This window comes from Stegostoma tigrinum, chromosome 23 (genome assembly GCF_030684315.1).
Source record: "Stegostoma tigrinum isolate sSteTig4 chromosome 23, sSteTig4.hap1, whole genome shotgun sequence".
Classification (NCBI taxonomy): domain Eukaryota; kingdom Metazoa; phylum Chordata; class Chondrichthyes; order Orectolobiformes; family Stegostomatidae; genus Stegostoma; species Stegostoma tigrinum.
The window spans coordinates 39,764,600-39,787,102 of NC_081376.1; the positions used below are offsets into that span (position 1 = coordinate 39,764,600).

The 22,503-nt window shown below is 42.8% G+C and overlaps 2 protein-coding genes across 6 annotated transcripts in view; one reads left to right on the forward strand and one right to left on the reverse strand.

The window, feature by feature from the left end:
• Positions 1 to 10,183, forward strand: part of LOC125462495 (sodium/mannose cotransporter SLC5A10) — a 123,275-nt gene extending 113,092 nt beyond the window's left edge. For all 3 annotated transcript variants that reach the window (XM_048552579.2, XM_048552581.2, XM_059654090.1), the window contains 2 exons: positions 729 to 834; positions 9,222 to 10,183. In XM_048552579.2, the coding sequence (XP_048408536.1) occupies positions 729 to 834; positions 9,222 to 9,415 (300 nt within the window). In that variant the 3' untranslated portion in view covers positions 9,416 to 10,183. The remainder of the gene's footprint in view (positions 1 to 728; positions 835 to 9,221) is intronic.
• Positions 10,184 to 10,802: 619 nt separating this feature from the next.
• The window catches only part of LOC125462223 (GRB2-related adapter protein-like), a 272,985-nt gene continuing 261,284 nt past the window's right edge, over positions 10,803 to 22,503 (reverse strand). For all 3 annotated transcript variants that reach the window (XM_059654093.1, XM_048551984.2, XM_048551983.2), the window contains 2 exons: positions 15,037 to 15,205; positions 10,803 to 11,490 (listed from right to left, as the gene is read on the reverse strand). In XM_059654093.1, the coding sequence (XP_059510076.1) occupies positions 11,305 to 11,490; positions 15,037 to 15,205 (355 nt within the window). In that variant the 3' untranslated portion in view covers positions 10,803 to 11,304. The remainder of the gene's footprint in view (positions 11,491 to 15,036; positions 15,206 to 22,503) is intronic.

A 22,503-nucleotide genomic window follows, 5' to 3' on the forward strand; every position in this document is an offset into this window, starting at 1 on the left:
GAGTAAGACCAAAAGAGATGGCATTCCATCATCCAGCCTAGCCTGTAATGGCTATGGAGTTAAAATGGGGGCATTCAGGCCTGTGAGACAAAGAATAAAGATTGGATTGATTCAGTGGGGAACTGAATTTGAAGTATTTATATTAGAAGAATGAACAATAAGATTGGTCATACCGATTGTTTGATTTGGACAAAAAAGAATCAAGCTTGCTTCATTACGTTCCAAAAGAATTCAACAGCGACAAATTACATTGCCTTTTAAGAATGTGCATTTAGGGATCAAAAGGCTAGTGTGGCTGGTGCATGTTGTAATATTTGGATTTGTTTTTAACTAGAACCAACCCTTAAATTGAGCACACCTGTCCAAACTGAGATTGTGATCCACCCATGCTAACACATGAAAGTATGTCATGCACATAAAACACGTAAAGTAGCAAGAAAATAGACATTACAAGTGATAGCCTTTTGTCCACTGGGTATGTTTTAAAATAAGAAATTTAAGAGCTTGCTTCTTGTACTTGCTCTGCCAATTAAAGTAATTTTTTAACCTATTATTGACCAGAGATCAATATTAGGGGAGTTGGACCAAATTGTTCTAATAACATTTGATTATTTATAGTGAAAATTAAATCTTTAATTTTTGTTAATAACCCAGTCAGTTTGAAGATAGTCATTAATTGAACTACAATTAAAAGGTACCATTATTAAATATTTACACTTCCCCTTCAGTTGAAAAATGTAACATGGTGGACAATTTCACAAGAGAGAAGGCAGCCTGACATCATCCTTCAAAAGGTATCTCCAGAAAGGCACGCCTGGGACAACAGAATTGAAGGTAGGATTATTTCACCCTTTTTGTATTATGCAGGTCTAAGGGGACACCACTTGATCTTTAAGGTAAGTAATGATAACTAGCCCCTTCTAGCCACGCTCCCCACTCAATTGGGTGGTGAGTAGTCACAGCTGAGCCATAGGACTGGAGGAATGTTTGTCATGGAGTTCCCCAGGGACCAATGCTCTGAACCATGTCTGTCCTGATGACCTAGACCTGGTGTCCAAGGCACCATTCCAATATTTGTGGATGACGTGAAAATTGGAAGTACTGTGAATCATGAAGAGGATAGTGCAGAACTTCAAAACAACATTGGTTAGTGGTGGGGGTGGGGATTAGCAAATGAAATTTAATCTAAAGGAGTGTTAAGTAATTCATTTTGGCAGGAAGAATGCAGAGACAATGTATACAATTCTGGGAGAATACATTGAAAGAGGCAAGAAAAGTTGGAAGTTTTAAAACAAAAGGATCCTAGGCTTTATCCACTGGACCAGAAAATGCAAAAACAAAGAATCATAGAATCATAGAACGCCTACAGTGTGGAAACGGGCCCTTTGGCCCAACAAGTTTACACTGAACCTCAGATCATCCAACCCAGACCTATCCCCCTATAACTCACCTCATCTACACCTCTCTGAACACTACAGGCAATTTAGCATTGCCAATCCACATAACCTCCACATCTTTGGACTGTGGGAGGTTATGTAAACCTGTGTACAATGTTGGTTCGGCCTCAATGGGTCATTGGCTGCAGTGATGGTGGTGCCCAGAGTGGAGACTCTTGTTGGGGGCAGCGGGTCGTTGGCTGCGGTGGAGGCAGTGCCTGGAGTAGGGACAACTGACAGCAGGAGGCCGAATGCGTACACCTTTGGCAGAATTGTCATTGCTGTACCTAAATGGGGACTCCTTCTGCAGAGATCCTGCAGAAGCCCTGGAGCTATGTTTGAAGACCCCTTGTACTGAGGATGAATTCTATTTATGTAATTTATTTTCATTCAAAATCCCGAGTGGTCTGGACAGTTAGGGAGAAACTTTCTATTGGTAAAAAGATTAAGAGCCAGATGACACAGATTTAAAGTAATTGGCAAAAGAGGCTAACAATATAAAGGGCAGAATTTTCCCAGCCATTGAGTGGAGTTGACAATGGTAAGAAATTTGAGAAAATACACTGACCATGGAAAAGATCTGATTCTCAACAAAAAGAGCACAGGTTTCCCCTTAAAGTTTTAATGACAAGTTCCAAATCTTGCTAGTAAGCCATGAGCACCTTATTTTCATATATTTGCATCTGATCGTCATCTCATGTCAAATCTCTATGCAGTTTTTCCATGCACTGGTGAGAAATTAGACACGTCAAGTGCCATCTTGAATATCAGTGTGCTTACCTGGTCAATGGAGCTCACTGTTTGTTTTTCCAGGCCTTCATCTTAATGTCTATTTATCAGCGTCTCAGTGCATGTTCCATGGACAGTAATTGCCTGCTTGCATCATCAGCAGAAATCAGCACCAGCAAAACATCAGCCTCACCACATCATCATGGCCAATTCGGACCAACTCATAATACATTGCAGCTCTTCATTAACTGCACTTTAGAGCTTATGGACACCATTATGTATTGCAATGTTGCTAGTGGGTCATTTTGTGCATAGAGAATACAACCCCATCTTGTACATTTGCACTGCGTGCATTTTGTGGCTTTTTAAAAATTCAGTTATGGAACATGGGCATCATTGGCAGGCCAGCATTTCTTGCACATCCCTAGTTCCTGATGGATGCGGCGAAGGGCTCCACACAGCACACGAACAAGGCAGGAGAGAGCGGGCAGCCCTGCCTGACTCCAGATCTGACGGGCCCTTGAGAAGGTGGTGGTGTGCTGCCTTTTTGAACCGCTGCAGTCCTCCTGCAGTGGGTTGACCCACAATGCCATTAGGGAGGGATTTTGACCCAGCGACAGTGAAGGAATGGCGATACATTTCCAAGTCAGGAGGATGAGTGACTTGGAGGGGAACTTGAAGATGGGGATGTTCCCATATGTCTGCTGTCCTTGTTCTTCTAAATGGAAGTGGTCATGGGTTTGAAAGGTGCAGTCTGAGATCTTTGGTGAATTCCTGCAGTGCATCTTGTAGATAGTACACACTGCCGCTACTGAGGGTCGCTGGTGGAGGGAATGAATGCTTGTAGAATGCTTATAGTTCTTAGCTCATGTTCTTATCATTGACACATTTGCACCTACTTGTACAAACACAGCATCTCTGCCTTGCCCTGCTTTTAGCACTGGCAGAAAGGCAAGCTGCTTGTCATGGTTGCCAGCCATGAACAGTCAAGAAGGTGGACATATTGTTGTATGGCACCATGATGCATCAATGCTACCCCTACAAAATTTTCCAGCAGCTTGTGTGGCAAACACAATGCATGTGCTTCAACCAAATGGCCAAGTTTGAAAGACTTGTCCTTACTGGAGTGGAAGGGGCCTATGGTCAGTCAGAGAGAGATGCAACACCTAGTCATCAGCATCATCTAATCTCAGTCCAAGTGACTAACCATGATCAGTTAGGCTCTTGGTGAGATGAGGTGCCAGGGAACCTTTACTTTGCAGTCTAAGGACTAGGCAACAGTTAGTCCTGCAGGTCAAGTTCAACCTGTCCGAGGATCATCAGTAAGCCCATTAGAAACAATAGTTTGCTGAGCCATCATCAATCAGGGCTGTCCTCACATATCAGTCCAAAGGGACGGTGGCTGATGGTGAGTACATGTATGAGGGCAGTAGATGTCAGGGGGCAGTCCATGCAGTTTAGAGGAAAGCAGGCAATTCAATTGTCAGACTGAAATATTGTGCTCTGATACTGAGGCAGTAAGAACACAGAAGAGGGCCAACTCCAAATATAAGGGTGGGATCTGACATAGCATAGGAGGGCACAGAATATTGCAGGAGGGAGGGATTTTGTAAAGCACCCTCACTCTTGTATCAATGAGCAGACAAAGGATAGCAGTGAGCCAAGAGCTGAGTGGGAAAAATGTGGATAGAAACAATTAAGTAACGAAGGAAGAGGGCGCAGGTAATCTTGTCTATCTGACAAAGCCTGTGAGTCAGGCAAGTGAGCTAGGTCATGCAACATCTTTGACTAATTGCACAATAAGGAAGGAAAATGGCTGCCAACTCATTCACGGTGGGCAGAACACATGGAACATAGAACACAGAACATTACAGCACAGTACAGGCCTGCTGGCCGTCGATGTTGTGCCGACCTGTCGTACCGATCTGAAGCCCATCTAACCTACACTATTCCATGTACGTCCATATGCTTATCCAGTGACGACTTAAATGTACCTAAAGTTGGCGAATCTACTACCGTTGCAGGCAAAGCGCTCCATTCCCTTACTACTCTCTGAGTAAAGAAACTACCTCTGACATCTGTCCTATATCGTTCACCCCTCAATTTAAAGCTATGATTCTGTTTGATTTTATTGAGTGGGGCAGGGCGCACGTTTGCACAATGAAGGCGAGTTTGGATTGTAGTTGCGCATTGGTCATCACCCACGCTTGAATGAGTCCATGATCCCTTATTAAGTCCATAGACAGAATCAATCCTTGCCACTAGAGAAGCGCACACTCATAAATGATCATAGAGCCATACTCAAGTTAAGTGTGGAACATGAAGATTCTGTCACAAGACCTCCACATGATTTTTGGCCTCAATGATCTCAGAGTGCAAACTCACACATGTAGGTGTTGAAGGAGGCTTCAAATATGCTGCTTTCCAGGATATTTCTCAGATATATCCTTTACACCCCTTGGGATGTACAAAGAGACTATTATTCTGACATAGTAATAATGTAAACAGCTGAAATGCAACTAAAATGATAATCAATAAGACGTGACGAGCAAAATTTCACACACTTATGTGAAAGTATATTGTCACTTGTGTCACTCGTGCTCTCCCACTGTAACGCAGCCCTGCTCTGTGGATCTGCTTTATCATTGACCTTGCTGTCCTAGGGGATGTAGGTGGATGTCCCCAGAGGCTGTTTGTGGTTTGGAGATTGTGTGTGTTTGTGTGTGTGTGTGTGTGTGTGTGTGTGTGTGTCTCAGTGCCTGCTGACACCATCCTATCTCCTTGTGAGGGAGGGCACTTGGACTGAAGTCAAGGTCCCTCTCGCCTTGCTGCTGACGGTTTCATGTATTTCTGGCAGCCATTGAGCATTCTGCTCATTTCTGAGGAAGGGTCACTAGACCCAAAACATTAACTCTGATTTCTCTTTGCAAATGCTACAAGGCCTGCTGAGCTTTCCCAGCAACTTTTGTTTTTGTTTGTGAGTGTTCTGCTGGACCTGGCTGTCTGTGTCATCTGCAAACCTGTTCGTGGAGACAGCCAGATACATGCAAGCTGGAGCCAGTACAATATAATTAACATTGGTGCACCCCCTGCTAAACTTCGATCCATGTAACTGGATGGAAGGACGGTTAGTGGCGGTGCAGGAGAAGCAGACGCGAGAAGGTTTTACACGAGTGAGTAGGTAGAGCAGAAGCCAGAAATGGTTAGTAGTTTAGGAAGATGAGGTGACTATGCAGCATTGAGTGCAGCTGCTGCTTGCTATGGTGAGAGTTATAGTCCGTTAAATGTGTAGATGTTACTGTGTAGTACCAGAGTACGTGAATGTGAGGAAATAGAGAAGGTGGTGGCACTTACCTTTGCAAAGTGTAGATGGTCAAAAAGCTTCTTACCACACTGCTGGGCATTCTTCATGATCCATGAAACAGCACTGTCCCATGTTTCTAACTGTGTCTGGTGAAATGGTCTGCAAGAAAGATGACCCTCCTCTCCACCACCGATCCACATTATCATACTCAATGAATCTATGGCAAGACCAGAAAACTCCCATGTCCAATTCTTAGTCGGTGTTGTTTTAGTGTCTGGGAGCAGAGAGGTTTGTCAACCGATCAAGATTTTCACACCAGATCACTGCTCAATGATTTCTATTGGAAACACAAGGTGAGATGTCAAAGGCAATCATTATTCCTTCACTGTCACGGGGTCAAAATCCTGCAAGTTCCTCCCTAACAGCACTGGAGGTGTACATGCACCATATGGACTTCAGCAGTTTAAGGGTGAGCTCACTACCACCTTCTCAATGGCATTTAGGAATGGGAAATAAAAGCTGGCCTCATCAGTGAATCCCACATCTCAGCAGTGAAAACAATGTTTCAGCTGTAATACACTTGGGGTTAAATGACTGACTGACACAACTAATGAAATGATCTATGTGAACATTGGCCCCACCAGTGAATGGGTGATGTCATTGCTGCCTGTGGCTGAGAAGGAAAATTAAAAGTACAGGGTTTACCCCTTCCTGCATCACTGTCAGATTTGTTTCAGATTCCTATGTTGCTGTAATATTATACTATACCATTGTCTTTAAGATGCCCCAATTTTAAGGATTCTAGGCACAGTGTATGTATAACGCTGTGACTCTGTATACCAGATAGTCTGGCTGGAATGTGCAGGTAGCATGTTTGATTATTCGAGCGCTATCATTTTCACAACACCTTACTACATCTCTCCACCTCTCTATTCCTCTATCTTCCTTTCAGACACACCTTGAAACCTGTTGTTTTTCATAGATAGTAGGAACTGCAGATGCTGGAGAGTCTGAGATAACAAGGTGTAGAGCTGGATGTACACAGCAGGCCAAGCAGCATCAGAGGAACAGGAAAGCTGATGTTTCGGGTCTAGGCCCTTCTTCAGAAGGGTCTTCTTCATTTTCTGAAGAAGAGTCTAGACCCAAAACAGCAGCTCTCCTGCTCCTCTGATGCTGCTTGGCCTGCTGTGTTCATCCAGCTCTACACGTTATCTCTGATAATGGGAACTGCAGATGCTGGAGAATCCAAGATAATAAAGTGTGAAGCTGGATGAACACAGCAGGCCAAGCAGCATCTCAGGAGCACAAAAGCTGACGTTTCAGGCCTAGACCCTCGGGTCCAGGCCCGAAACATCAGCTTTTGTGCCCCTGAGATGCTGCTTGGCCTGCTGTGTTCATCCAGCTTCACACTTTATTATCTACACGTTATCTCTGTTGTTTTCCATTAAGCTTTTTCACAGCTATCTCCATTTGTGACTCAGTGCCCTGGAAAAGGTGGCAATAGACAATAGACAATAGGTGCTGGAGTAGGCCATTCGGCCCTTCGAGCCAGCACCACCATTCATTATGATCATGGCTGGTCATCCACAATCAGTATCCTGTTCCTGCCTTATCCCTATAACCCTTGATTCCACTATCTTTAAGAGCTCTGTCTATCTCTTTCTTGAAAGCATCCAGAGAGTTGGCCTCCACTGCCTTCTGGGGCAGAGCATTCCATATATCCACCACTCTCTGGGTGAAGAGGTTTTTCCTCAACTCTGTTCTAAATGGCCTACCCCTTATTTTTAAACTGTGTCCTCTGGTCCTGGACTCACCCATCAGCGGAAACGTGCTTCCTGCCTCCACAATGTCCAATCCCTTAATGATCGTATACGTCTCAATACGTCTCAACCTGGCAAGGCAATGGTATCAGTGATGTGGCAGGAAAGCAGGTCGATGGAGTCATGATTCAATTAAATGGTGAAGGAGATTTGAGATGTTGAATGACTTCATGCTCCTTGTAGGTTCTTGTGGAAATATTAACACTTTGAGGCAGAAGTGCAAGGGACTATCACCATTGATGACATGACCTTTCCACAGTAGCTTTGTCAGGGCGCTTTGCCCATAATACTGAAAATTCCCTCATTTATGTGTCCAAAGGCAGCCAATGATCACTTGCATCTGTACAATTAAATGTCAGTTGCTTGCTTACCAAAATGCACCTTGCCTAGTCTGACACACCCTCAGTAACAATCTCTGCATGTTAATGTCATTCCTGTTGAACTAGTAGGTATTTACCCATGAGACTCTGAGAGTTTTTCCTCCTTGTGATCTTCTCTGTTCGGTGGCTGAACTCAAACAAACGTTCACAATGTCGCCTATTGCGTAAATTGTTCAACATATAGTTCAAAGCATGGCCAAATGACTTTGTTTTTGCGAATTCCATGCAAATTATCTGCGTGAAATTCAGGAGAGAGCAGCACCAGTGGAACCAGTACTGTAACAACTGGGTTTAGAAACCAGAATAGCAAATGAAATCAATGCTACTGATGAACATTTAACTAAGCATAGCAAAACTCCAGGAAAGAAATGTTACTCTAAGCTCCAACTGCAGTTGGAAGATTGCAGCCTAAAGTGGCCTTCAGGATATTGAGCCCCAAAGGTTTTTCACTGGAGGATTCAATAAGAACCAGGAAGGACTAGCTATTTGCCTATGAGCCTGGAATTGAATACAAACACTCAGAAACAGGAGAAGGCAGTGACATTTCTCCATCACGTACTCATCTTGTAACACAGCAATTCAAGTAGTTCAATTACCTCACCAAATCAGTCAATGTTGCAGCCAGTTGTGTTGAATGATTTGCTAGTTGATAGATGCCTGAGATCACTTTTCACAGTAAACAGAGAGAAATGTTACGATATCATTTTGGAGAAGGTAAGCTCGAAGTACCAGCAGGAAACAACCAGTTAATGTGGTTGACCTCAGTCAGTGGGACATCTTCGACACAATCTCCAATGACACCATATAAAGAGGTATCCCTCGAGGTTTTGGTGGAAAGCAAGCAAAAGAGCAAGGAAGGGATAGGAGCATAGGTGCCAGCTGCAGTTTGGTCATAATGTTCAACTTCTATCATCTTCAAGTATTGCAGAGCACATACATAAGAAATATCCCTCATGTCATTCTTTGTACTGAATCTCTTTTGAGTTAATTGTTCTGATACCAATTGAATAACTACATTATATTTGAGTGGATTTATGACCTTATTCATTGGCTTAGCCAAAGTCATTTCGTATTGAATGGATCTGGTGGCAACTATGTTCTTCAGCTGTTCCTGTTGAGACTGAAAGAACACATTTCCATGGTGCCTTTCAATATCTCATAATATCCCAAATGTCTGTAGATCTAATGAATTACTTTTGGACTCCTGAAACTTTGGACTTGTGGCAACCAATTTTGCGCACAGTAAGCTGCAAGGAGAAAATGGTCTATTTCATCAGTTTCAGTGATATTATTTGAGAGGTAACTATTGGCCAGGCTGCCAAATAGAACTTCTATACTCCTTTGAAAGTAGTTGGACAGAATCTTTTGCCTACACATGACACCTCAATGCGATTGGAGGATCTAAGTGTTATTATCTTATTTCCAAACTATATCAGATTTTCTAAATTCCTTCAATGCTGTTGCTAATTTACTACTTGCTTTATTTTCCTTCTGCAGTTTTTATCATTCCCATATTGCATAGTAATTAATTATCCTTTTCTTTGTGCATTAGGTGCTGAGGAGGCTGTAGAACAGAAATGGTCATGGATTAACCTATTCTGTAGTATTAAGACAAGCAGAGAGAACATGCCTGTACAATGCAACCTCTCTGAAATCCATGAGAAGCCATTCTGGTCGCGAGTGTGTTGTATAAATGCAATCATTCTCATGTGTGTGAACATTTTCTTGTATGCGTACTTTGCTTGATAAAAGAAATTACCTGAAAGACGATGGGATGAAAGAGTTTGTGATGTGATATATATAGAAAGAAATTTCAGTGGTATATGCAGAACAATTGATTTCACATTTGTTCCCTCACAACTGCTGTGTTCACTGTTTCTATAATTTCCTGCAGCCCTCCAAGATGAATCCAACTTTGGCGTCCTGAATGTTAACAATTTGAGTTGCTCCATCATTGGCAGTAATGCATTCTGTTGCCTTGGCCCTCATCTTTTAGATTCTCTCTCTAAACCTCTCTGCCTTTGCATCTCTCCCTAAAATGTGCCTCCTCAACAAAGCTTTTGATTGCCTGTCCCGTTATCATCTTATGCAGATCAATGTCAAATTTTGTTTGATTGTGCTTGATGTGATGTTTCACTGCACTAAAGGAGCTATGTAAACACAAGTTGTTGTTGTTGTTGTGCTGTACCTACTCTTTGAGGCCCTAAATTTTTAGTCCCATAAGGATCATGAGGATCAATGGTCGGCACAACATTGTGGGCTGAAGGGCCTGTTCTGTGCTGTACTGTTCTATGTTCTATGTTCTATAAACTGACAATTAACACATTGTTTTAAATGGTAAATACTGACAAGAAAACCTGTCAGAAAATGCAAGAAATATGCAACAGGTCAATAAGCATCTGTGACGCTTCTGGTGTGTGCCCTGTATATTTTAATTTCAGATTCCCGTGTTTTTAGTCTTAATCTTACTGTTCCCATGTGATGTGGATGACATGTGTAATTATTAAAATTAACTTTTCCTCACTAAATCCTGGTCTATGAGTTTATTAATGTCAGAATTACCTAATCACTATGATACCAATAAATCCAGTAGAACTTTTCATGACTCAGATTATAAATCTCACTGTCTACTTTTCAACTCCAGTGCCTCACTGCCTGGCCCTGTCTAGCTGCCTCACTGCGTATCCCAGAACATTGCTGCACCTTACTACCTCCTTGTCCAGTTTCCTCCAACCTGCCTGCCCAACCAGGCATTGCATTTTATGATTGTAGCTTGACTTAGGCAAGCAATTGATGGGTGTGTAAGGTGAAGAAAAAAAAATCATTTTTGGTGAAGTAGCTGGATATTTCCAGTTTGGAACTGAAATGAGTGGAGAACACACTTGATTGCACTTATCACTCAAACTGACAACTTCTTTCACCACTGCAGAAATGATATTTCTTAAGCACTGTGCCTGGTTATGTACTGTAGCAACTCAGCAGATCTCATGAGTAACTCTTGCCAGTTTAATCCTGTAACTTTAAGAGACAAAACAGCCAGAAACAACATACCTAACCAAAAGCCGAAAAAGAAATACACTTGGGATAGTGCAATGTTCTATTATTTTTCATTTAAAACTAAAACACCCCTGTGTTTAGTATGAACAAAAACTGGAATTTATTTGTAAATGGTCTTATAAGACAACAGACCTCTAATTTTACATACAAACTCGGAGAAATGCTGTCGATAATATCAAAGATGCATTGCAAAGTTGACAACCTCTGAGAGATTTGATTTTCTTGAATCACCAGCTAATATTCTCAGGAATTATTTTTGATTCAGTATTAAAATGAGCTTGCGGTGATCCAAGTGCAAAGCAAATAAAGTCATGCACAAAGTTTGACAAAAATAGTCAGCAAGAGAAACACATGGTCCAACCACTGGTAGTTTTGTGCTCATGTCAAAAAGGAAAGAATTTGCTATTGTACAGCATCTTCCATGAACCCAGGACGTCCCGAGGCGCTTTACAACTGATGGAGGACAGTTGAAGTGGAGAACGCCATTGCGAGAATGAGGTTTGATGTCAAAACAGAAGAGGCAGATGTAACAGGCCCGGTCCTTCCACACACCAACAGGCTCAAGCTGCTGCCGCGAGTTACTGGACCATCGGCTGGACGTAGTTCCGTGGGAAAAAGCCAATGCGACCTCTGCACCTTCCTTTCCACCAGTTTGGATCCACACTCTCCACAACTTCAATGATGTCGCCTCGATAAAAGATCAGCTCTGAGGGATCTTGGGGAGAAAAATCAAAGCATGCCTGGACGTGTTCGGGTTTCTGTAACTAAAGTGAAAGAGTGATGGTTTTAAACACTCTCAGTAGTTGAACTTTCAGTCACTTAAGTTGCGTAACACAGGAGTGGTGAGCACAGCCGTTGCTGTTGTTGAAATGCTAGATCAAAAAAAGGTTAGAATTTCAGCTAAATTAGAGACGGCATCATGGCTCAGTGGTTAGCCCTGCTGCTTCACAGTGCCAGGGACCTGGGTTCAATTCCACCCTCGGTCTGCGTGGAGTTTGCACGTTCTCCCCATGTCTGTGTGGGTTTCCACTGGGTGCTCTGGCTTCCTCCCATAAGTCCAAAGCTGTGCAGGTTAAGTGGGGTGGCCATGATAAATTGTCCATTGTGCCCAGGGATGTGCAAACTGATTGGATTAGCCATGGGAAATGCGAGGTTACCAGGATAGGGAGTGTTTGGTTAGGGTGCCCTTCAAGGGGCTGGTGTGAACTCAATGGGCCAAATGGCCCTCTGTAAAATTGTAGGGATTCTATGATACTGAAGTCTCAGGGAAGATGAAGTTTTTTTTTGCTTGTGAGTTGTTATGATCTACAGAGCATTGGGTGGTGCAGCCTGTTCAGTTACAAAAGGGATTTGCATGTAACATTTGAAAAGGAAAATTAACAAGGCAGTTGGACAACAACAAAGGATGAGTACAAATGGATAGCACATTGAAAAGTCACCTGCAGCACGCTATGTCAAAAGGGCTCATTCTCTGTTGCATGACACCACACCAGATAATGCCCCTATTCATTAGGCTATTGTAGGAGATATTATGGTATTTTAATTATGGTATTATTATTGGAGTCAATCTCTTACACCATGCATTGATCCCTATGGAAGTCATATACAATAGTGTAAAATCAAAGCTAAATATATAAGCCAAGAGAAAAGTGTATTGTACGTCAGATCAGAATCATTGTAGCAAAGAGAAGGGAAAAAAACTACTGTTAAAACTTAAAAGCAGAAAGTGCTGGGAAGATCAACAGGTTGGACAGCATCTGTGGAGTTAGAAACAGAGCTAACATATTGACTCCAAAAATATGACTGATTTATATTGGGAAAAATGGTGGAGTTCTGGTAATGTGACTAACCCAAATTTCCAGGTGCACATGTTAATGGTCTGGGAATGTGGGTTCTGATCTCATTGTAGTGTCTTAGTGGTGTTTGCATTCAGTTGATCAGTCTGGAATATAAAGACAATTTCTGAAATAACTCCCCAGAGGCCAGTATCCTGTCACCAAGTCAGCATTTATTTACACATGGAAAGTCCTCGACTCTGATTCAGCCTCGTCAAAATCAACACCCAGAGTTTCAGAACTTCTGACACTCCTCTGTTTATCTGTCAGCCAGGGCTCCCTGATCGAACCAGATTAAAAGCTCCAATCAAGGAATTCATATTCTACGATGTCCTGCTAGCTGACCTCATTATAATCATTACACATCTGTTAACTAATAAGGGAGAACTCGTCTAGCTTGCTAATATCCTTTTGGGAAGGAGCTCTGACCTGGTTTGGCCTTTATGTGACTCCAGACCACAGCAATGCCTTTCACTTATAACTGCTTTCTGAGATGGTATATATGGCAAGTCCTCAGTTCCAGGCCAATGAGAGACAGGCAACATATGCCAGTAACGCCCCCAACTCATTTTTAAAGAAACATCTTTCAGGTTTTGGATCCAACATAACTCAGTCAAATTTGTAGACTCAAAACATTAACTATGTTTCTGTTTCCACAGATGCCACCAGAAATGCTGAGTCTCTTCCTTCTACTTTTATTTCAGATTTCCAGCATCCCCAGTATTTTGCTTTTGTTTCAGTAATTATAAGACTTAGATTGCTGAATTAAACAGAGTTTCAACAACAAATTTGGGAAAATATTTGCTTTAATTCATCCAATGAATATTGGAATTAGTGGGGAAGAGATGGAGCCCTTGGCATTTGATTGAGAACTTGGGGAGAAACTGACATACCCCTGTCCAGAATCTGAAGTAGTGTCTCTGTATCTCTCGGGAAGTTACAAGAATAAGAATTGCTCTGAATAAATGTTGTGATGAGTCAGTCAACCATTGCACCGTCTAAGAATTGGAAAGAAAAATACACATGACCTGCATGACTGCCAAGAATACCTGGCAGATGTTGGCACTATGCTGGAGGTATATGTACACATTCGTTAAAAATGAGATTAACAGCAACTGATTGTGTTAGAAACTGGCAAGGTTTCAGTAAGTAGAGGAATAAATGAGCTCAATGGGAGATCAACAAGCAAAGCTAAGGTTTTCCTTTAAATTCTGAAGATTGCAATATAGACGCTAACTAATGCATAAAAATGCTTACAGAATACTGAGAGGTCCAGATACAGTGCACATGGAGAAGACATTTCCACTCGCAGGAGTGACTAGAACACAGAGAAATAGCCTCAGAGTGAAGGGACAACCCTTTAGAATTGAGTCAGAAGTCACATGATACCATGTAATGGTCCCAAAAGGTTCATGTGAAATTACAAACTTTTGGTGCACAGCCCCTTTGTCAGGTGAAGTGAGAAAGAACCACACAGAACACTGAATTTACGCCGAGCAGAAACCGATAGCCAAGTTCTGTACCCATGAGGACAGCCTCAATGGTGATTTTGGGTTCATGTCAGGCTATATGTAATTCCAATACACTGGTTTGTATACTGGTCTTCCTTACTGTTTTGTTTTAACACCATCACCTCAATAATTTGTTCTGATCTCTTTACCTTAGTTTGTACAGTTTTGGACTACTTAATGCTTTGGTTAGACTCAGCATGCACCTCCTTTACCTATTATGTTATTCCAGTCTTTTAGTTTGTCTCCAGCACCACCCTATTTTTAATTTTTTTGTAGTTATCTCTCTGCCTCATTTAATCAGATTATATGTCATCCCTTCACTTGTCATTCAGCTGCTGACACGTTACTCACACCATCTAACACTTTGGATCAGCCTCAGGAACTTATTATTCGACACTGCGCTCACACCATTTGATCTCTCTGCCCATAAATTCTGTGCTCTGTGTGCTTCTTTCTTACTTCACCTGATGAAGGGGCTATGCTTCGGAAATGTGAGATTTCAAATAAATATGCTGAACTATAACTTAGTGTCATGTGACTTCTGACTTGGTCCACCACCTCCACATCATGTCTACCTTTACAACTGAGATGAGGACGAATTTCTTCAGCCAGAGCGTGATGAATCTGTGGAGCTCCTTGCCACAGGGGGCTGTGGAATCCAAATCATTGAGTGTCCTTAAAACAGAGGTAGATAGCTTTTGATTGGTTAGGAGGTCAAAGTCATGGAGCAAGGGAGGAGAATGGCTTTGAGAAATGGGTCATTTTTGAAAGGCAGAACAGATTCAATGGACCGAACAGCCAAATTCAGCTTCTATATCTTATGGTCTTCTGGTAAGTGTCTCATAATGGTGCGATTCTAGGATTGAAGAATCCATGCAGAATTAAATATATGAAATAATTATATTAGATATGTAGCAACCCCCTCCCCCACTCAATTATCATATGTCACCTATAACTAAAATACCTCTTCATCAGGTTTTGCGTCTCTCAGGAAAATCTGTTGCTTCTTCGCGATTGTTGTGGTCCTGTAGAAATCCACTAGCTCATTCAGGGAATGGAACTTCTCTTCCCACAGGTAATATTTGCCTTCTTTATCACGAAGAACCTTAAAGTGCTGCACATGTTTTCCGTAGCTGTGAAAAAATGTCAAGCTGCGTGAGCACCGCTGGTTTCACACACACAAGCAGTGCTTCAAGTATTGACGGAGTTACAAACAGCAGACCCTGAAAACTGCTGATACTGACAGTCACAGATTAATTGCTAATCCATATCTATAACATTCAGCTGTTAGATATTTTAAGACCTGCATTACTTTAAATTGGAATCCTAGTCCACATGAAGTGCTACTGAACTACACCCAAACACTTCAACTTTTAATTTGTTGTTTGAGTGTTCAAACTCAACCAAAGCCTCTCCCTATCTCTGTAACTTTCTCCAACTTCCTGAAAACTCTGTATTTTTCTATTCCTGACTTTTCCTGTCCCAGTATTCATGCTCTTCTCCTTTAAGGAAACCATTAAAAACCCCGACTCCTAGGCTAAGCTTTTAACTGTCTGTCTTAATTTACCTATCAGTTCTCATTAGCTCAGCTTCTATATTTTTTGTCTGATTACACTTGGGTGGAATGCCTTTTGAAATTTTATTTTGGTAAAGATGCTATGTAAATTCAGATTGTTTTAATTTAATATCTCAATAAAATCACAAACAAATAATTAATGCATAACTAGTTGTCTGCTAATATCACTGACAGAAATTTCTTCCAATGTCAACTCTTCCAAAGAGATGATGATTAGAATATTCTTGTTGTCATTAGACACTTAAACAATTATCAGCTTCTGTGTTAATTTGTACTGCAGAGTTTTCTGAAGAAAAATAATTAATTTTCCTTCAGTGGAGCTAAGCAAAAAGGATATTTTCTCATTTTGTTTAAACAATACTAGAATCATAGATTCATAGAGATATACAGCATGGAAACAGACCCTTCACTCCAACTCATCCATGCTGATCAGTTATCTTAAATTAACCTAGTTCCATTTGTCAGGATTTGGCCCATTTCCCTCTAAACACTTCCTATTTCATGTTCTCATCAGATGGCTTTTAAATGTTGTAATTGTACCAGCCTCCACCACTTCCTTTGGCAGTTCATTCCATACATGTACCACACTCTGCATGAAAGCATCGCCCCTTATATCTCTTTTAAATCTTTCCACTCTCATCACAAACCCATGCTGTAGTTTTGGACTCCCCTATCCTACGGAAAAGACCTTCACTATTCACTATATCCATGCCCCTCATGATTTTATAAACCTAAATAAAGTCACTCCTCAAACTCTGACAATCCAGGGAAAATAACCCCAGCCTATTCAGCCTCTCCCTATAGCTCAAACCCTCCAAACCTGGCAACATCCTTTCTGTATCCTCTTAAGTTTAAAAAAATCTTTCCCATAGAATGGAAACTAGAACTGAATGCCGTAATCAGGGAAATTATTTGTACTTCAGCCATCAGTGATACATAAGATGCCAGGCGCACTTGCTGTTTCTCAGTGTACCACAGCTGGAATAATATCTGTGATAATAAAATGTGAGGCTGGATGAACTCAGCAGGCCAAGCAGCATCTCAGGAGCACAAAAGCTGACATTTCGGGCCTAGACCCTTCATCAGAGAGGGGGATGGGGAGAGGGAACTGGAATAAATAAGGAGAGAGGGGGAGGCGGACCGAAGATGGAGAGTAAAGAAGATAGGTGGAGAGAGTATAGGTGGGGAGGTAGGGAGGGGATAGGTCAGTCCAGGGAAGGCGGACAGGTCAAGGAGGTGGGATGAGGTTAGTAGATAGCTGGGGGTGCGGCTTGGGGTGGGAGGAAGGGATGAGTGAGAGGAAGAACCGGTTAGGGAGGCAGAGACAGGTTGGACTGGTTTTGGGATGCAGTGGGTGGGGGGGAAGAGCTGGGCTGGTTGTGTGGTGCAGTGGGGGGAGGGGATGAACTAGGCTGGTTTAGGGATGCGGTCGGGGAAGGGGAGATTTTGAAACTGGTGAAGTCCACATTGATGCCATATGGCTGCAGGGTTCCCAGGCGGAATATGAGTTGCTGTTCCTGCAACCTTCGGGTGGCATCATTGTGGCACTGCAGGAGGCCCATGATGGACATGTCATCTAGAGAATGGGAGGGGGAGTGGAAATGGTTTGCGACTGGGAGGTGCAGTTGTTTGTTGCGAACTGAGCGGAGGTGTTCTGCAAAGCGGTCCCCAAGCCTCCGCTTGGTTTCCCCAATGTAGAGGAAGCCGCACCGGGTACAGTGGATGCAGTATACCACATTGGCAGATGTGCAGGTGAACCTCTGCTTAATGTGGAATGTCATCTTGGGGCCTGGGATAGGGCTGAGGGAGGAGGTGTGGGGACAAGTGTAGCATTTCCTGCGGTTGCAGGGGAAGGTGCCGGGTGTGGTGGGGTTGGAGGGCAGTGTGGAGCGAACAAGGGAGTCACGGAGAGAGTGGTCTCTCCGGAAAGCAGACAGGGGAGGGGATGGAAAAATGTCTTGGGTGGTGGGGTCGGATTGTAAATGGTGGAAGTGTCGGAGGATGATGCGTTGTATCTGGAGGTTGGTAGGGTGGTGTATGAGAACGAGGGGGATCCTCTTAGGGTGGTTGTGGCGGGGGCGGGGTGTGAGGGATGTGTTGCGGGAAATACGGGAGACGCGGTCAAGGGCGTTCTTGATCACTGTGGGGGAAAGTTGCGGTCCTTAAAGAACTTGGACATCTGGGATGTGCGGGAGTGGAATGTCTTATCGTGGGAGCTGATGCGGCGGAGGCGGAGGAATTGGGAATAGGGGATGGAATTTTTGCAGGAGGGTGGGTGGGAGGAGGTGTATTCTAGGTAGCTGTGGGAGTCGGTGGGCTTGAAATGGACATCAGTTACAAGCTGGTTGCCTGAGATGGAGACTGAGAGGTCCAGGAAGGTGAGGGATGTGCTGGAGATGGCCCAGGTGAACTGAAGGTTGGGGCGGAAGGTGTTGGTGAAGTGGATGAAGTGTTCGAGCTCCTCTGGGGAGCAAGAGGCGGCGCCGATACAGTCATCAATGTACCGGAGGAAGAGGTGGGGTTTGGGGCCTGTGTAGGTGCGGAAGAGGGACTGTTCCACGTAACCTACAAAGAGGCAGGCATAGCTGGGGCCCATGCGGGTGCCCATGGCCACCCCCTTAGTCTGTAGGAAGTGGGAGGAGTCAAAAGAGAAGTTGTTGAGTGTGAGGACGAGTTCAGCTGGGCGGATGAGAGTGTCGGTGGAGGGGGACTGGTCGGGCCTGCGGGACAGGAAGAAGCGGAGTGTTGGGTGTGCATAGTTACCCTGGACTTTATTTCTTTTTGAATGAGATTTTTATATTGGCACCATATTTTGAAAAATTCTTAGCTGTATTTTTTGTAAGAACTTGTAGCCACTATGTGTTGCATTGTTAAAATTCATGGCCAATGGCATTGATAAAATCATCACTGTAAAATTCAGAACTGCTATGAATCTAGGTTTCACATAAAAGGATAGTGTGCAAAGTAATGGTATGGCTTAGTTTCCACATAATTAAAATATTAACTCAAAGCCATTCATGTGAGATCGAAGACTGACAGCAACGTGTGAGGGATGGTGGGAGGGGGTGAGTTCATGAATGACATTTGGAAGGAGAAAGAGAGAAACCCAATACTGACGTTGGTAAAGGAGACGGAAGAAAGGGTGCTTATGGGAAGTAGCTGTGGAGGGAGAAAGAAATGGCCAAGAATGTTGCTTTTAGACATGAGATGGAAAACAGACCATGCTAAGTACATATGAGAATAAAGCTTCTCAGTACTCAACCAGTGGTAAGAATGTGGAACATTGGGTTGAGGCAGATAAATTAAGGAGACACACTAGAGAAATACCTGAGAGGAAAGGGATAGAAGGATGTGTTACTGGGGTTGGGTGAAGAAGGAAACTTGATTGGAGCATAAATGGTGGCATAACATTGTTGGGCTAAAAGACCTGTTCTGTGCTTTTTTTGGCATGGAGGAGGTAAACCCAAAAATGACATAGTTGGAGCAAGAAAGAGGGAAGTTAAAGAGTAGCGGAAATGGGTGGGATGGAAGACAGGAGGCAAAACAGCTGCAAGGAGACTGGAGCAAGAATTAAGCTGGGAGGATGGAAGTTCCAGAGCTAGAAAATGCTCCACTGTTTACTCAAAAGGATGGGGTGTAAAATAGTGAGTTAGAAATGTTGGTACTTGCATGTACTTGTGAGATTGGAGGGTAAAACTTTTTCTGTAAGCCAGTTTCATGTTAGAAGGGGAAACAGAGTCACTGTTAAATATTGGCACTGTGCATTCAATTCCAAAATTAAAACTTTTGCAAAGATTTAACCAGTTGTGGAAACAAGATCATCTTGTAAACAGATTGTGTCACTTGCACTGAATCAAATTCATTCAGTTGTAACTGCAGGGAGTAGAATGTGAATTCATTAAATACATGTTGAATTTTGTTGCAAGGACAATCTGCTGCTAAGGTTGGTTCAATCGAAGCTGCTAGCCCCACAGGACATTCCAATTAAATAGAAGTTATCAGATGCTGACAATTACTAACAAAAATAGGTAACTTTTAAATAGAGAAGAGAAAGAAAGCTTCGTTCTGGTTTTAAAAGCTGTGGCAACAGTATTGTGATAATTGGTTTGAGGGGATATGTTATATCCAACAATAATAAAGACTGTTGTACGACATTCGCAAATCAAGGAAACATATTACAGTTATGCTTGGTTTAATGTACCAATGAAGTTTTGGTTTATACAAAATGAACTTGTGCAGTGAGCCCTATTGTTGCTTTGCTTTACATAAGGAGTTGGGGTTTGGTTGGGATTATTTGGAACTGATTTAGTTTCACGTGGTTTTGACCATTTGGGAAAGGTCCATCCTGGGACTCTTGCCAAGCTAAATCTTGCACCTAGTGATAAGCCCAATAGATTATTGAACAACAGGGAACTCCCACAGGGGAATAATAAATAGAATTAATTCTTAGAACTTGCAGCTCTGATGCAAAGTCCTTTTTCAGTAGGAAAAACAGATTTGTGGTTATTCTGAATGCTTTCTGACCTCTTAAGAACATAGAACAGTGCAGCACAGTACAGGCCCTTCAGCCCAAGATGTTGTGCCGACCTATTATCCTAATAAGATCAATCTACTCTGCATACCGTACATTTTAATCTCCTCCAGGTGCCTATCCAAGAGTCACTTAAAAGTCTCTAAATTATTTAACTCCACTACCACAGCCAGCAGCGCATTCCACATGCCCACTACTCTTGGATAAATTGATTCAAATTAAGCAATTTTGAGAATGAAGACTTGAGCTATGAATATTTTTCCACAGGTGGGAATCACATTGAAGCAATAATGAGCTACTTTTGGGAGAGGTGAAGGTGTAATGATGTCACTGGACTAATAATCCAAATAGACTGGACAGGGTAGATGCAAGGAGGATGTTCCTGATGGTGGATGTGTCAAGGACCAGGGGTCACAGTATGAGGATTCAGGGTAGACCATTTAGGACAGAGTTGAGGAGATATTTCTTCAACAAAAGAGTGGTGAGCCTGTGGAATTCCAGTCGTGAACCATTTCAACTCCTCCTCCCATTCCTTAGACGACATGTCCATCCTGGGCCTCCTCTCACCTATGTTCTTCCTCTCACCTATCCCCTCCTCCCACTCAAGCCGCACCTCCATTTCGTACTGACTAACCTTATCCCGCCCCCTTGACCTGTCCGTCCTCCCCGGACTGATCTATCCCCTTCCTACCTCCCCACCCACACTCTCCTCTCTATCTATTTTCTCCTCTATCCATCTTCAGTCCGCCTCCCCCTCTCTCCCTATTTATTTCAGAATCATCTCCCCGTCCTCCTTTTCTGATGAAGGGTCTAGGCCCAAAACGTCAGCTTTTGTGCTCCTGAGATGCTGCTTGGCCTGCTGTGTTCATCCAGCTCCACACTTTGTTAGCAGGGTTAGGCTGTCGAGTTGGATGATCAGCCATGATTGTGAAGAATGGTGGAGCAGGCTCGAAGTGCCAGATTGCCTCTTCCTGCTTTTGTCTTCCATTTTTCTATGCTCTGGGCACATGGATTCTAGTCCCCATGTGGCAGATGGTCAAACAAAAACAGAGAGTGTTGGGAAAACTCAGCAGGGCTGGCAGCATCTGTGAACATACTCTTCATCAGAACAGAGCTTAGGTAGGAAATGATGGTTACGGGGTATGGGAATGAGACAGTACCTGGAGAAAGGGGGAGAAAATGGATTATTATTGACAATAATCAGGGAAGCAGAGGTGATAACCGCCTGAGAGTACCTGAAATTGAATTGATGCGCTGAGAACGAGACATAAAGGACAGCACCTCGGGGTAATGAGGTGTTCCCACTCCGAAATTGTTTAAAAATATTGAGTGCCGAAATCAGTGAGGTACTTAAGTGGAAGATGAGATATTGTTCTTTCAGTTTGTGTTGAGCATCGTCAGAGCACTGCAGCAGGCCTGAGACCAAAATTTTGACATGCGTGCACACGGTGATGTGCTAAAGTGACAGGCAACTGGACACTTGAGGTCATTTTTATGAACAGAGGATAAGAGTTTGGCAAAGTGGTTGCCCAATCTGCACTTCAGCTCCCCAATGCTAAAGACAACTTGTTGTCGTGTACTCACAATCCCCATTAATACCTCTTCTTCCCTGACTAATACCACCAATTCCTGTGTCTGCTTCCCTTTTTTTGCTGTCTCTGTCTATGTGTCTCATCCACCACCTTCCCTCTGTCATGAACATCAAAAGCACTATTTCCTGGCTTCTGTCAGTTCTGATGAAGAGTTACTGGACTCAAAAGTATTAGTTTTTTTTTCTCTCCACAGATGCTGCCAGATCTGCTGTGTTTCAGGTCTGCAGCATTTGCAATTCTTTATTGTATTATGGCAGATGTTGAAATTTGAATTTATGAAAACATCCAAAATTAAAAGCTGGCCGTGATACCATTGTTGAGTGCTTTAAAAACACATCTGATTAAGGGAAGGAAACTTATCACATTTACCCAGTCTGTTCTACATATTACTCCAGATCCACAGCAATGTAATTGACTCTTAATTGCTCCTCTGAAACGGCCCTAGCAAGATACTCAAGGGCATTTAAGGATGGGCAACAATGCTGACCGTAACAGCAAAACCCATATCACACAAACGCCTTTTTTTATCGCTTGTATGTTGGCAGTTACAACATTCATGATAACACTGAGACATTTCATCACATAACACAGAGCTGCCTGGTGCCTGTTATGGTCCCATTTTTCTACGTGAATCTGTTTAATGGCCTTTTTGACCAATTAACATCTCAGTGATTCCACGCTTAACTATTCTTTGTTCTTTAGTTATTTTCATTCTCTCCTTTGGAGTGTTTT